The following is a 15,543-nucleotide window of genomic DNA, read 5'->3' on the forward strand; positions in this document are numbered from 1 at the left end:
CTTCACTGAAGCTGTGCCTTATGCTGTTGCTGATTTCACAGAGAGGTAATTCAGGATGTGTCTGAGAGAACAGGCGCAGCTCTGTTCTGCTGCGGGGGATTCCCTTACAGTCAGGAGCAATAGATCATGAGATCGGGTGTCTGTGTTTGACATGTCTTACTGACAGACACTGAAAGGAGACGGGGGAAGGAGATGATGGTAAAGTGAGAGGCACTAATTGTTCACAGTGCTTAAAGATTTAATGAAGGTAGAAAGTGTCGCTTCAGATTACCTGACTCTTCTGTAGCAGAGAGTAAAGGCTGTGACCTCTGGAGTCTGGATGGAAACTCAAAAATTTCATGAATAGATATCTGGGGACAAAAGAGTCACGGGTCTCGCAGTCTTTAATGGCTACATTTTTTAAAACAAATGCATTATCCTGAAATTTTCCAGAAATTATATGAATTTTGATAACATTTTGATAACTCTTAGTGTAATCAGTTTTCCCACAAAACTAAGTATTGGTTGGTTGGTCTGTCTTAAAAATCATGAGAAATCTTTTAACTTTATGTAGTAGCTGCCTTTTTGAGACGTTCTTATCTCTATAAGAATTTTCATGGAATTTTGGAAAATTTATATTAACTGTGCTTACCTGCTCACATACAGGAATAGATATTACACATAGTGGACATGTAAGTAGACATGCATGCAAATAGGGCAAATGCAATATTTTTAAATACATTTTCTAGGAATTTTCTGAAATTTTCCAGAGTAAAACTGTCATGAACATAGGCGAATATATTTGTTGCAGCCAACCTCTATGCACATTTTCATGAGTATTTGTTAGTTTAACTTAAATATGTTCATAACTTAAAGTTAAATCAAACCATAAAATCAATTTAACTCTCTTTACTCAAAACTGACCTTGACAGAACTTCTAGACTTCAATTCCAAAATGTTGTCTCAATGGAAATGCTGTAGCCTAGTGAAGTAGTGGTTGATGATAATCAAATGTGCTTGGAAATGGTTACACATGTGATTCATGGTACACATTTGAATTTGCATTTAGTTTTTGAAAAACTCATTCAAGTTGGTAAAAAGAAAAAAAAAATCAGGAAACTTTGCTGAAATTAATCGGGAATTTTTCACCCCTTTGGAAAACTTCTTGGTAAATTCCAACACTAACCCTTATCATAAAAGATTCCTTTGTCTCAAAACTAAATTCAGAAGGAAGGGTTGCATGGTGAGAAAAAAATGAATGTTCAGCCTTGCTGGTTGTTTGATGCATCAGGTTGATCTCTCTGTGCATTAGCTTTTAAATCGATTAGGGAGAAGTCTTATCAACGTTTATTTACCCCTGTTGATCCCATTGTTTCTGTGCTTTCATATGTTTTTGGATGCCCACATGAAATAAAGAAAGGTGTCTTTTCAGCATCCCATAGTGAAGCCTCTGCAGATGCTGTGATTGGAAATAATGACACCACTGGGCTTTGGGACTGCACATTTCATATAAAAAAAACCCCTGCTTTGTTGCCCAGTCAAAAGTAGTACACCTCAAACTGCTAAACAGAATTAAAATATCCCAGATGATCTTTCATATTGACCTCTCACCTTGGTGTCAAGCATACAGGTCCAGCCAATCAGACCGTCATCAGTAGGCAACCCCGTTACAAAAGCCAAAAGGGTTGTGTACAGTGAGGACAGGGATGAGGGATGTCCTCAACGTATGATTAAAATGTGATTTTTTGGGGCACCAGTATAGCCATGCCGTGTGGGTTGTGGGTCCCATGAGGCAAGCCCTAAATTAGGCAGCCAGGTTTCAAACCAACCCGAGGCACCTTTCCCACCTGTCCCTAACACGACCATTAGTGATTGGGAAAGCTTTGCTTGGATACAGCAGTTATGGCCATTGCTGCAGATGTCAAACTTTTTGCACATAAATAAAGTGATCCAAACATTTCCCAAGTTTCAACATCTGTATCCTTGTGTTTCTTCTCTTGTTTAAAAAAAAAAACTTCTCTTGTCCAGTTTTATCGCATAGACTGACACAGGCGTTGGTTTCCCTGCCTCATCATGCTGGAATGTATAAATGACGTCTGAGGAGCCTTTTAGTGCATGTGCTGAATGTTGATTGATTCAAGTAATTCAAGCTGCCCTCTCCAAATCCCATTCACACTCTTGCTGCTTGTGAGGATGAAATCCAAGCCGTTGTTCTTCTGGTGGAGACTCCGAGGGTTTCCTCATTCTGCTTTGTTCTTGAAAAGTTCAGACCTTAAACCAGCTCACTGAGGTCCCTTTGTGCTTCCAGCGGTCAGCTGAAACTGGACTCAGTGTAATCAGTGTAAATAAGGGACTGTCATTATCAGCCCAGTCTGTCCACACGCTGCTACACCCTCCCCTCAGCTGACTGGTTTTTCCCATGAACTGATGCAACTCGCCGCAAGCGGGGACTGAGTGGTTTTATCTCTTTTACCCAGTTAGTTTTTTTTCCTAGAAAATTAAACCATTGTTTTTTGAGTCATTACTCTCACTGAATGTTTTATATTGATGTTTGTTCCACTGGGTACAGCATTAAGCTTTGTTTGGAAACTCAGCAAAGAACAGTGTTGCATAACTAACTCAACATCTCGGAGAAGTCTGCCCTGAAGGCCAAAATTCCTTCAGAGGGAGAGGTAAAACAAGAACGGTAATGGCTTTAACAATTTCACAGAACCAAGTCTTTGAGATAACCTTGTTGGCAAAGAAAGAAAACCACTGAGAGATAACTCCTAAATGCTTGAAAGTTACATTTAAAAAATCCGATTTATTTTAATTTGGTTAATCATGAAGTGTGTAGCCAGCAGCATTAAATCATGCAGCAAAAATAATCAGAGATGTCAACAAGAATCCCCAGATCTCTGCAAAGATGTTTGTTGTTCAACTCTTCATGGGGGTTGGATCTTTTTGTCATCTTCCAAGAAAAATGGCATTGCTCTCACAGTGGCACATCAAAGCCTGACTGAACTTTGCCAGACACAGTTTGAAACAGTAACGGTGAGTTTTGGAAGTCTGTTCTCTGGTCTGATGAAACCAAACTTGAGCTTTAATGGCATATGGATGGTGGAAAACCATGGAAAAAGAAAATTATGTCAGTATTCTGAAGAAAAACGTCAAGACCTGCTGCCAGTCTAGGGTTGGGTCATCACTGGGTCTGCCAACTAGCCAATGACATGAAGCGTACACCAAAGTTAGTCAGAACTGTGATCCCAGTATCAAGAATCCAGTCCATGCTCGGAAATCAAGCAATTTGCACATGGTGAACAATTTGCCAAGGAATATGGGGCTAAAATCCCTCAGGAGACATGTGCCAACCTAAAACTAGCAGAAGAGGTGGTTGTCAGTTTTGGATCAGAAAAGCAACACTATTGACTATAAGTTGGGGTAATAATTGTGACCCTTGCATTTTTTCTTTTGCTTTTTTTCTTGTTTTAGTTCAGCAAACAAATAATGACCTTATCTGTTTCTTTCCTGTGAATGCAAGCAAGCTATAAGGAAGTATATAGGATAAAGGAAGGAGGAAGGTTTTAAGGGAGGCTAATAACTTTTACCTGAACTGTATCATTGGCAAATATGGACAAAGTGCCACTGTTAGACAATGTATATTGAACAATTTAAATGAAATTGTTGCACTTCAATATTTGCCTCTTATTTTTAATATCTTCTTAGTCAAACTGCTAAAAAATGAACTCAAGTTAAATATTTTATCAACAGTATTTTTTTGCAAAAAGTAAAACAGAAGCATGAAGATCATAACTGATGAATAAAATGGAAAGGACAGAGGTGGAGCTCTCTGCTGAGTCTTTCTCTCATATTATGTTTGACTCTACCGCCCTGTGTGGGATGTTCTGCTACCCAACTGCACAAAAACAGGATATAAAAGATGCTTAACTGAATAAAACAGATAACTGACTGAACACAGTAACACACCTCTGACATCCACCCACATCCTCCCTGACTCACCAACACCCTGATCTTACCCCACGACAAAACCTTTTGATGCAGTAATGTTCATGCAGCCAGATCAGGAACCACCATCGATTGCTTTGCCCACACAGTCCAATTGGTAAAATCTAATGAGTAGTAACACCAGGATCATCTCCGCCTACAGACTGTCTCATTGAACCATGGAGATGGCCTGGACAGACTCCAGTGTGTTGGCAACAAATCCAGCAGCTGCTGAGTCAGTGCACGCTCTGCTGCCGGCTTCCCTCTTACTACTGAGTGTCTGTCTCCCTCAGGCTGAGGTTTTCAGCACAGAGCTGGCCCCTGGCAGAGATTCCTTTGCTGGCTGTAATGAGGTGTGATCTGTAGCTGTGTGGTAGACAAGTCAGGAACTTGCAGCTGCACAAAGTACCAAAGCTAGATGCGCATTTTAGACCATTGATAAGAATATATTGTTTCTCTGGTTAATTGAAATTTGATTTTTGCTCAAACTGCTGCTTTGTTTTCTAGTTATCAAACAGAAACAAAGACAGATGGATAACAAGTCACTGCTCCTCTGCTGCTGTTTCTGCTGCTGTTGGAGGTATTAACAGATTACCCATGAGCTGACCTTTCATGCTTGAGCTCTCTATTTTTCCACATTACACAGCTGTAAACAATATCCGTTCCAGTAATGGCTGCTCATTTTCTGCCATATTTGTGTGCTTTACACTTCTGTTGTTGCTCCTGTAATGACTCCAGAGAGCTCATAGGGTGTGTTAATGTAGAGAGTAAAGGTATTATTCTAATCCATGAATGAGGCAGATGGCTGGGGGAGCAGATTGTGGGGTTTGATTAATGACCAAATAAATGGACGTTAGTCTGCATGAGTGAAGGACACCGCACAGTGCTCGAGTGGGTTTGGTCTTTGTTTTTATCGGCAGCAGAGGTCCCTCCCTCTTACTCTAAACTGTGCCAGCAGTCCTGCCGGTGTGGAGAGCAGAGCCATCTGCCACTATAAGAGTGTGTGTATGTGTTACTCTGTGTGTGTGCGGCTGTGTGTGACTGTGCGTGTTCTGTAATGTCTGCACAAGTCTTGTGTGGTTTTGAGCCAGCTCAGTCTGTGGAAAGGAATTTTGACATGAGAATCTGGGTCTGGTCGTATGTTTTGCCTGTTCATGATCACATCAAACCGAATTTTAGGGAGTTGTGACCAACCTTACTTCTTTCTGTAATAAAAAATAGTCTTGTCTAGCTAATCAGAGATGTATTTTGTGACATGTTACATAAAATGTTTTTAACTGACAGATTTATCATAGTATCGGACAACATGGAATAATGCAGGCTACGAAGGCTGTAAGCAGCAGATTTGTTTCCCCACTACAGACAGGTTTTCAGAGACGGTTGTTTTGGTTAGATTTCAAGGACAGCAGTTTAACATATTTGCCTTGAAGTTTCATAGATAAAATTTACTGATGACGCTGAATGCTGGTTTTGATTTTCCTCACTATTTTTTTCATTCTCTGATATTTTCACATATGGAGCCCCAGACAAAAAGAATTTAAAATATAGCTGTGACATGCACGAAATAGCTCAAAATATTAATTCGTAACCACAGGATTTTTTAGAGGTTAGAGGTTTAGAGGAGTTAGAATTTAGAGGGCAAAGAGTATATTCAATATTCACTGGACTAACTTCTGAAGTCTATACCCTTGAGGTTAAACTCCTGCAAGTAGCGTAGCTGATCAGACGACTGATGTGTGTAGAGACCACATCAGACAGGGCAGGGAGCGATAAGTCTGCAGAGGAGCTGAAACTTGGGATACTGGTTCAAAAATACCATTTGCAGGGGACATCGGTCGTCTAGCTGAAGCTACTTCTGTTTCATATTTCTTCATTAAATCTAAGCTGTTTGACAATTTTTAAAATGACTATGCCAACTTGATTTTCAGATTGAAGACTTTTTCTTCATTGCACTGGTGCAGAGGTGTACAGAGTCCTAAAATAATTTACTCAAGTACAATTACTGTTACTTTGATGAAATTTTACTGAAGAAAAGTAAAGTACCCATCACAAAAATGTACTCAAAGTAAAAGTAAAAAGTAGCTGGTTAAAAATGTACTTGGAAAAAAATGTAGTAAAAGTTACTTAGTTACTTTATTCTAACAATAGATCTCTCCTCGGGAGTGCAATAAGGACACAATGATTTTAATTTCAAAGTTGTTAAGTTAAGGGAAATCTTTATAAATAAACTGTATAGACAACATTAAAACATGACAACACAACAGAGTATTCCCCTATTACCTGCTGAAGCACACCTTTGCCTTACCTCGTCATACTAAACCACGAAACATAATTAACTTCCATTGCAATGGCAGAAATCTTAAGATTTATTGTACCTCTACAAGTTTGTGCAAGTTTGATGTAGAGTTTTTACAAGCCGCTACCTCGGTCACTCTGAGCAAACACAGCTTACAGTGCATAATAAAACTGTTGTCTTTCTTGCACCTGAAGCCAAAGTGTTCCCTCAACTGTGACCAGAAGTTTTCTGTCAGAGAATGAACGTTTTGCCTCCAGTTAGGTCTGCACCACTGTTGTCTGTCTTCTTCGTCTCCATCTTTCTTGTGATTTAGCACCAGAATGTTGTTCTGCTCATCATTCACTTCCATTTTTTATAATTCTTGTGATTCGTTACTTTTCACTTCTGCACTGGTGATCATGTTTTTAAGCTTAATAGAGCTATAGCATTCTGCCACATGCTGTGTCAGAAAATTTGTTTGCTATGTAAATGAAAGCATCTTTAATTGTTTTTTCTTACTGGGAAAAAAAAATGTTATTGCATGGAAAGGATGAACAATATTACATTATGAAAATATCTGATTTATCCGTTTGGTTTACACAAATTATGTCTCTAATTTCATTATAAATTTTGCATTTTAATGGTGGAAACGGATAATATCAAAGTTTTTATTCTTTATAAGTGGACCAATAAAGTAAAGAGTCCCAGGTGTCACATTAATTCTGCTAAATTATCATTTAGAATGATACCCGGCTTATCTGTCTGTCTGTTGTCTGCTTATCAGGACACTGAGATAATACTGATGCTGGGTCCGCTAAATCCTCTGTGTGTGTGTGTGTGTGTGTGTGTGTGTGTGTGTGTGTGTGTGTGTGTGTGTGTGTGTGTGTGTGTGTGTGTGTGTGTGTGTGTGTGTGTGTGTGTGTGTGTGTGTGTATTATCTCAGGGTTTTCATTTCCTCACAGACAGATCAACATAGAGACAAGAGGATAGAGAGGAGATGAGGCTGTGTTGCGGCAGAACTGTTACTGCTGCTCACTTAAGTTTTTCTTCTTATTGGTCGACACTTCCAGAGTATCCAGCTACAGAGTGAACTGTAGATGACTTTACTGTATCTTCGTCATCTCTGAGCCATAGACAGGAAGAAGATAACATCATTTGCTCTACTTGTAACAGCAGGCCCATGAAGAGATGTTACATTACTTGACAAGGAGTTCATCTCATCAGCAAAATTGAAAATTTGCATTGGTTGCTTGCTTCCATTGGCAAAAAGAGCTTGGTCGTGGAGAATGAATGAAGAATATCAACTACATTTAAACTTTTATCTTTAGTTTTCATCAGGATTTTCCTAATCCTTGTTAAATGGCAATGAAAAAATGATTTCTCCCGTCATGGAAGACATTTTTCTCACACATATTACCACCCAGAATGCATAGCTCCTGGGCAGTAAAATGTTGTTTCATGTCTCCAAACCAGTCAAACCACTTACATTCCAGCCTCTATTCCCATTAACCTCTTGAGTTTCAGCAGCTTCCTGAGGAAGTTCCTCCTCCTCTCGTCCATCTGTTGATTCAAACACTGTTCACAGCCTGTTGTGGCTATTAAGCACCACAGCAGAGCAAACATGACCAGCATCAAGGGCCTCTAATCATTAACAGAGACTCACTCTAAAGAGGCTCATTCTCATGCTAGTTAGTACGTTTTGTCCTTGCGGGCTGGAGTGTTTTAATATGGTGTCCACACTCACTGCACTACATTAGACAGCTCTGTTTCTTGCCAAGCGATAAACTGGAAAAAAACATAGAAGTAAAGGGATTAGACGCGAATCTTCCTTTTAAAATTGAAGTGATCATGTGAAGGATCTTTAGCTTTCATACGTTTCTCTGTATTGACTCTGGTTTCCTCTTTCCACAGCCATCAAGGTGAACTGTCAGGGCACCTGTGGGATCTCCAGCAAAGTGAACGACAACTCTTGGACTCTAGAGGAACAGTACTTCAACAGTACACTGTCAGTTGCTGACAAAGGTAAAGATGTGGAAAGCTTTGAGTTGTGCTGATGCTGAGGGGCCGGTTTGACCTCACAGCTCAGTTGTGAACCCCCTATGTTAGCCCCTGAGTAGTCAGCTTTGGCTTGAGTCAAACCTGTGGCTCCTTTTGTTCCCTCATGTCACTCCTGACCCTATATCCCCTATATTTTCCTCTCTGAAAGATCGTTAGATTAAGGGTCGCACAAGTGTCAGTTTTTGGGCAGCCAACGGGTTCTGATCACTCTGGTTCTTTAGGGTTTTACATTGTACATGTTCATGAACAAAACAGCCTTGAATACATACTTCTGTGGTTTTGTTTGTAAACCATGTGAGAAAAATATTAATACAGATTCAACACTTTTACTAAAGCTTTAAAATACATCAAATCCTGCTTCTTTCCCAATAACAAAAACAAAGAAACCCCTTGAAAACTCCTCTATCATCTTCAAGACATATCTGTCTTAAAGAGAATTGGAAAGTAGAGGAAAGAGAGCTGTTGCCAAAGCAGGACTCCACCCTGACTCTATCTCTGCGGTCATCTCTTTAACGTCTGTCTACAGAGTCTTTCCTTTGTTGTTTCCTCTCCTCTCTCCTTTCTTCTCTCATGAAAATAGCAGAGTAGGAGCAGGCAGAACAGCCTATCCAGGCGGGAGTAAGTGCACCTTGCTCTGGTTCTGGCTCTCCAGGCCCTCTTTGTAACATCCTTTAACATTTTCTCTGCCTGATTTTTCCCTCTTTTCTCTTCCATAAGAGCTGAGCGCTAACTTGAAGTGGATTGGTTACAGAATAATAGAGTTTTAGGATGCACGATCCATTTCTGGTATCAGGAATTGGTCTGACACAGACTCAAAACATAAGATGGGATATCTGTATCACTCAATGCTATGCTTGTGGAGGTATTTCACAAACATCTCTGATGGTAACTTGCAATATGTGCACGTTTATGTGCAGGTATTGTGACATAAAAGTTGTTTGGTTGCACCTATACTAAAGCTAGTTGTTGAGCCTTCTCGAGGCGTTGAGGTAGAGAGGGCATTAGGGCCGTGTGGTAGATTACGTAACATATCAGTAAAGCATAAATATTGTCACGGAGGCGTAATGGAGCCTCTTCACACTGATTATATTTTTCATTAGAGCACAGGCTCCTAGTGTTTATTTGAAACCCTCACAATATTATTTGAACAATCCTCTGACATCTACATCAGACGCCTCCTACAACATCACCGATATCGAGAAACGCAGAGAAATTGCACTTTATTTTCTTATTTTTTCCAGGAGGGTTATATTTGTTTCCAAGTTGTTGCAAAAATCCCCATGTAAGGCTCTATTCAGGCCCAGTTAAAAAAAAAAAAATATTACCTGCTACATAATCCAGATGTCTATAGCTGAACAATAAGAACAAGTGTTTTGATCCTGAGCAGCACACCCTTTTCAGCTGTATTTTACTGTTTGTTCTCTGATCTGAGAGGACTGAAGTGTCTGAGCCTCAACATTTCTGCCATAACAACAACTATGTGGTGACTGAAGCTTTTCACTTCATTTGGTTCATGGGAAATCTGCTGCATCTGGCTCAATCTCTCCATGGCAGCAGCAGGTTTTTGCGGTCCTGCAGTTTGAAGTTACAGCCTCAATCAGTCAGAGTAACCGTCCCCTGCAGGGAGGGGATGTTCCAGACTCTCTACACGCTGCTTTCCTGAGGTGACACGGTCCTCAGTGTCAGACTGTTTTCAGTGAGGAGCTTCAACGAGCTCCACAGAGGACAAGTTTAATGTTATCTTTCCTTCAGTCTGTGTGTACCATCCCACTCTACACAGAGGCCCTGCTTACCCACAGGAAAGACAGCTTACGCAGCCTTTTGTTGTGAGCACGGTCTTCCATCTTTTGTATGTGCTGACGATACAGCCCACAGCCAGAAGGTGAAATGTGCTGGTCATGCATGAAATCTGTTGTCAATGCAAATGAAGTAGTTAAACTTAATGGCAGTCACTGGAGCATATAATCCCTGCTGGTCAAAACACCTGAAGAAGTCTAATGTTAAACCCTCAGGACTGTGTGCATATATTATTTAATATAACATTTTAAACTCTAATGCAAGGAAGCACATAGTCTTAGGAACTTTACCTATGAAGAATATTAAAGTGCTGGTACTTGTGTTACTATGTTATACAACTTTTACTCCACAGTGTTTATAAAAGTTACTTCCTTAAAGGGGATGTGAGGAGTTTAAAAGAGATCTTGAAAAGTCTCTCTTCTAGATATATGACTGATCGTAATCCACACTTTAAAATGAGATTATCGGCACTAATATAGGATATTTGGTAATGCTACTTTGTAGCTTCCCAGTTGGGAACCAAACAGCATTTTAGGTTTGGAAAGTGCTGTCTACAGACTCCAGGCTTCTCTCTGTTAGCATGATGAGCTATGAATTATAATTAAAACATACATTCAAATCAATAAACAACATTGAATTACTGCTTGTGATGTCAAATCATTAGCTGAAATGATCTTATATAATACAGTCACATGATACATTTCACATACTATAATTTTTGTTTTTAGCTTGCAGATGTTGCAGCATTAGGGGCTGCATGATGATCCACTGGTTAGCTCATATATCAGGTTAATTGGTGATTCTAAATTGCCCATAGGTGTAACTGGCAACCAGTCCAGGGTGTACCCCAACAGCTGGGATAGGCTCCAGCCATCCGGGACCCTGAACAGGATAAGCTGTAGAAGATGAATGAATGAAAGTTCCAGTATTTCCACTCTTTTTTTATGAGCTGACATATTGTGTGTGCAACGTATCTATGTGTCTGTCTTCTGTTCCAAAACTGAAACAAATCAATAAGTTTTCCAGCTTGAACTTTGCAACGAAAATGAAGTATTCATCTTTGTTCTGGAAAAAAACATCAGTGGAATCAAACTCAAATGAGTTAAATTATGAATTCCAGATTTAAGAGACAGAAAGGCCACAGAGATTGAGGACTACCCTTCTCTTTGTTTCATCTTTCTTCCTCATAATGGACATACTGTTTGAACAAAGTCAGTTTTAGTATCATTTTACACCATTTACCCTATTTGACTTTAGAGAGAGTAGAACTATTGTTGGATAAAATATCAAACAGGGAAGTGAAATTGAAGCTTCAAAGGCACAAAGTACTCAATCTCAGCAAAAAGCAGGTTCAAACATGAACACTGGCTTCACACAGTTACATGCAGACCTGTTTGAGCTGCTGCTCCTCATACTTCACAGATACAGGAAAAGGTAAAACATGCATATTAATGTCAGTAGACGTCTTATCTGGATTGTGCGGGAAAGAATAAATAACAGCAGGGTAGTAATCAGAGCACATCTTCGTTTTGATAAGATCTAAATACTAATGATGATGATGTTTTAAAGAACAATTAAGCCACTAAAGGTACGAAAGTCTTTGTGTCAGTTCAGATCTTTGTATCCGTGTTTGATTTAGCTCCTTTAAATTTGATGTATGCAAATCATTACCAGTAGTGCCTGCTCATCCCTTTGCTTGTGTTTCTAATCTTTTCCAAAGATTGTGAAATAACATGCTGACAATTTCCTTCATGCCTGAGCATGTCAACAAATCAGTTTGTGCAACAATTGGCATCTTCTGTCCAATAAATACCTAATAGCTGAATCAGCTGTTCTTTTTTAAGAGTATGCCAACGTTTAATAGTTCTGATAACGATAGACATGTGATGTGATTTAAAGGCAGGTAAACATTATCTTTTGTCTGTCAACACATCCCAGACAGCCGAGACAGATGTTTCTGATCAGATATAATGTCTTACTGACCTTTGTTGTGATTACATGGTTTCAACTTCTCTTTATGGGTGTATAAAACATGTAAAAATCACTCAAACTCCTTTACTTGACCTGCCGCAAATAAAAATTCAAGACTTCCTGAACAGTAGGAACTTTGTGGTTATCAACACAAGAAATGAGGAAGTTGAATAATTATCAAAATATAAACCACATTAGTAGTTGTGTATGGACAAGAGTAGGTTGGGTGTGAGTGTAAAAATATCTAGGTAGACACCCACAGTCACACAAACACACACAGTAGATTCTGAAAGACCATGCACAGCTCAGAGGAGACATAAATAATTCATTACACACCCTCCCTCTGCTCCCCTTTATCTCTGCCATTTTTCCATATCTCATTCTCTTCCCAAAATGGGCTGCGCTGCCCCGATGGGGCGAGCAGCAAAGGGAGTGTGAGACAGGGTGACAGAAGACCAACACGCACACACATACACTCTTACACACATGCTAGCACTAACACAAAGCAAGCGTCGTTCATTCCGTCCGACTGATAATGTGGTATGCTCCAGATGCTTGACGGTTGGCGGGGTGCAGACCGGTGATGTCAGCGTCTGCTCTTCATCCTGTCACTTTTCTGAGTTAATTACCTTCAGGAAACGAGGATCTCCCTCCTACAGCTGTAGTTTCACTTTGGTTACACCAGAGACTAATTTTAGATACTCACAGCTGTTAATATGTCCAGGCCTCAAGATAGTCAGTGACTCACCACAGGGTGCTTTTGACTAATATCTTCATTTAAATACCCTTACTAGTTAACCTTAATGCTAAATATTACCACTCTGATATGTATCTTTTTAAGGTTAAGGTTGTGATGGAGAGGGTCAATACTATGTTATGTACGTGTACATGCTTCATTACTCTGCTGCAAGATTCAGGGCCCCACTGAACTATTTGTGATAATGACCATTCCAACCCACAGTCAGCAGTTATTCTGCAGTGGTCTGTTCACACTTGAGAGTCTATCACTAGAATGAATGGTACTAAACTACACTACAAACTAATTTAAAAAGTTTGCTTGTTGTCGCCTTTCAAACGATAGGGCTACACAACTGTTAATAAATACATCTCGTCACAATGCATCCTGGGAAAAGTTTTCTTGAAAAAAGTAAAGAAATGTCAAACACGCCGATGGTAACGCCCTGGCAACAGTAGCCACGTACATGGACCCAAATATTCCGCTTGCATTCGGTTTATTTGCTCAAACGGAAAGAATTTAACCTTTGTATACACCTCATTCCAAAAGAACAGTGCCAATCCGAATGGACATTTAATTAGTTTCACAGGGGTGGATATTCCTTTCCCCGAACCGATTGAGGTACCATGTATCCAATCAAACGGAAAGTTGGCAGGGTACCCTCTTTCAGCGCATGCTCAGATATCATGTAAGACGCAACCAGAGACGTTCCTCAACTTTAAAAATGGCGGCGAGCCGTCAGCATTGCTGCGGAAAGTTTGTTTTTGATCCAAACTTTGAAAGAAATGAACATAATTTCAAGACTGGATGGACGACAAACTCGCAATACGGAGTATTGCAACACCATGATAAACAAACTGTCGTCCTCCAGTTTTGATAAATCTCGTGATGTTTAAGTTTTTCTGCGCATGCCCCATTGACTATTCTGTTTGATTGGAGCGGCACATGTAGACCAGAGATTGGAATATTCCTTTCCATGTATACTATTGTTTTCGGAAAAGTCATTCGGAAAGATTCCATTCGGAAAGACGAAAAACTCCTCATGTAAACATGGCTTGTGTGCAACTGTTTATGGGAAATGGAGTCATCGTCCTAGAAAACACCTAGATAGTCCTTGTGGCTACTTCAAGTGAAAAAAAAACCCTATCATGTTGTTAAGGAAAAGTAGTAAACAAAATAATAAATTAATCAATAAACAGATAATATTGTAATTAAAATCCAAATAAAGACCTAATGATTATGTAAATGACCCATGTCCTCATGTCTCCAGTGCCTTGTGTAGGCCTTGTGCTTAATTTACAAATGGCTGAGAATCTTTTAAAGCTAACTCTTCATTTCAACATCATATCTGTCCTTGGTCATATTTCCTAAAGTCATTGTCTTCAGCTACAGCTGACGCTACAGCTGAGTATGTAAAGTGGGTGCTGCACCTGCACATCCTGGTTGAGAGCTTTACAACTTCCTCTAGCAGAAAACACCATGCAAATGAACACACTCTCTAAGCACTTCACCACAGGAAACTGAGGCCAACAGACAAAGCTGGGCCCGTCCCTAATGAAGTGAATCTATGCTGCTGTTGAGTAGAATCTAATGGGATGTCAGCCACCCAGGAGATTGATAGTCAGGGTTCAAAAGGTGCTATAGGTGCCTTATTCTGAGTTACAGCACATGTAGTATCAGTAAATTCATTTCAGGCCATGTGATACTTTGAGAGATTTCATTCTAATGTGATTAACAGGTACACAGCTAGTCAAATATCATTATTTAAGGTATTTGAAGCTTTCAGATAAAAAAAAACCCTCCAGCATAGAGTTTTAAGGCCTGTTGGAAAATGTTCGGAGTAAGTTTACTGATAAACTCAGGGAAACGTCTGAAAGCAGCAGCCAGAAATCTGAGTTGTCAAGGTGCCATCTGGGTGGAGTACAGTCTGTGTCCAGCTGGTTTCTTATCTTCACTGCAGCAGTATCCTAAACACATGAGTGAATTACTTAGATTAACAGAGCTTCAATGTTGCATTCTGGAAATCTTATTCAGATAATATGGACTTTGTTTCAAAACACCTCAGAGCACCTGGACTTCTTCAGACTGACGCTTTTGTTTCTGTAAACAGGGGACTTTTTTTTACTTAGCTCTATGTTCACTGGACATCTAGAATACAGAGTTTGCAGACAGATAATGTTGGACTTGAGCAGGTTTTCTGTCCTGGAATGAAGCTCATAGTGTCTGACAGATTCCCCTGTTTCACCGGCATGAGAAGTAGAAACTAAAACTGCAAATACAAACTTATGTTCCTGTTCTCAGACTATATTGTGACCAGATTCTTTCTTGAAGACTAGCAGCGCTTTATGGAAGCTAGCTGGGCCTAAAGAAAATGTAGGGTAAAATGTAATGTATCTCTGTAGGAGTACTCTTGGTACAATGATGCAGACCTGTTGGTGACACACGGGAGAAGAATGCACTTAACACTGGGTCAATCTGTGCAAACTTAAGTTTATAGATCATTAACTTTGCAAGGAAACTTTGCCAGCTACATGATCATCAGTTTCTCCCTTCCTCTGGTGCTGAGCCGTTAAAGGAGTTTGTGTATGAGAACAGCTTTGGTTTCAGTTTTTAGTTTTGTTTTCTATGAAAGACACCTACACCATCAGCTGTTTCTCTTAGAAACAACATCCCCCTGGAAAGAGGGCAAACCCCTCAGGCTCTGTACTACACAGAGGTGTCTGATGTTATTTTGAAGATTTGT

At 39.8% G+C, this 15,543-nt stretch overlaps 1 protein-coding gene across 1 annotated transcript in view; it reads left to right on the forward strand.

Annotated features, from left to right (window-relative positions):
- arrdc1b (arrestin domain containing 1b) overlaps positions 1 to 15,543 on the forward strand; it is a 39,540-nt gene that overhangs the window by 10,494 nt on the left and 13,503 nt on the right. The window contains exon 2 of the mRNA XM_074690613.1: positions 8,150 to 8,260. Within this exon, the coding sequence (XP_074546714.1) occupies positions 8,150 to 8,260 (111 nt within the window). The remainder of the gene's footprint in view (positions 1 to 8,149; positions 8,261 to 15,543) is intronic.

The sequence above is a fragment of the Halichoeres trimaculatus genome, unplaced genomic scaffold, assembly GCF_033239565.1.
Source record: "Halichoeres trimaculatus isolate MK-OKI-2021-1 unplaced genomic scaffold, fHalTri1.1 fHalTri1_scaffold_16, whole genome shotgun sequence".
NCBI lineage: Eukaryota > Metazoa > Chordata > Actinopteri > Labriformes > Labridae > Halichoeres > Halichoeres trimaculatus.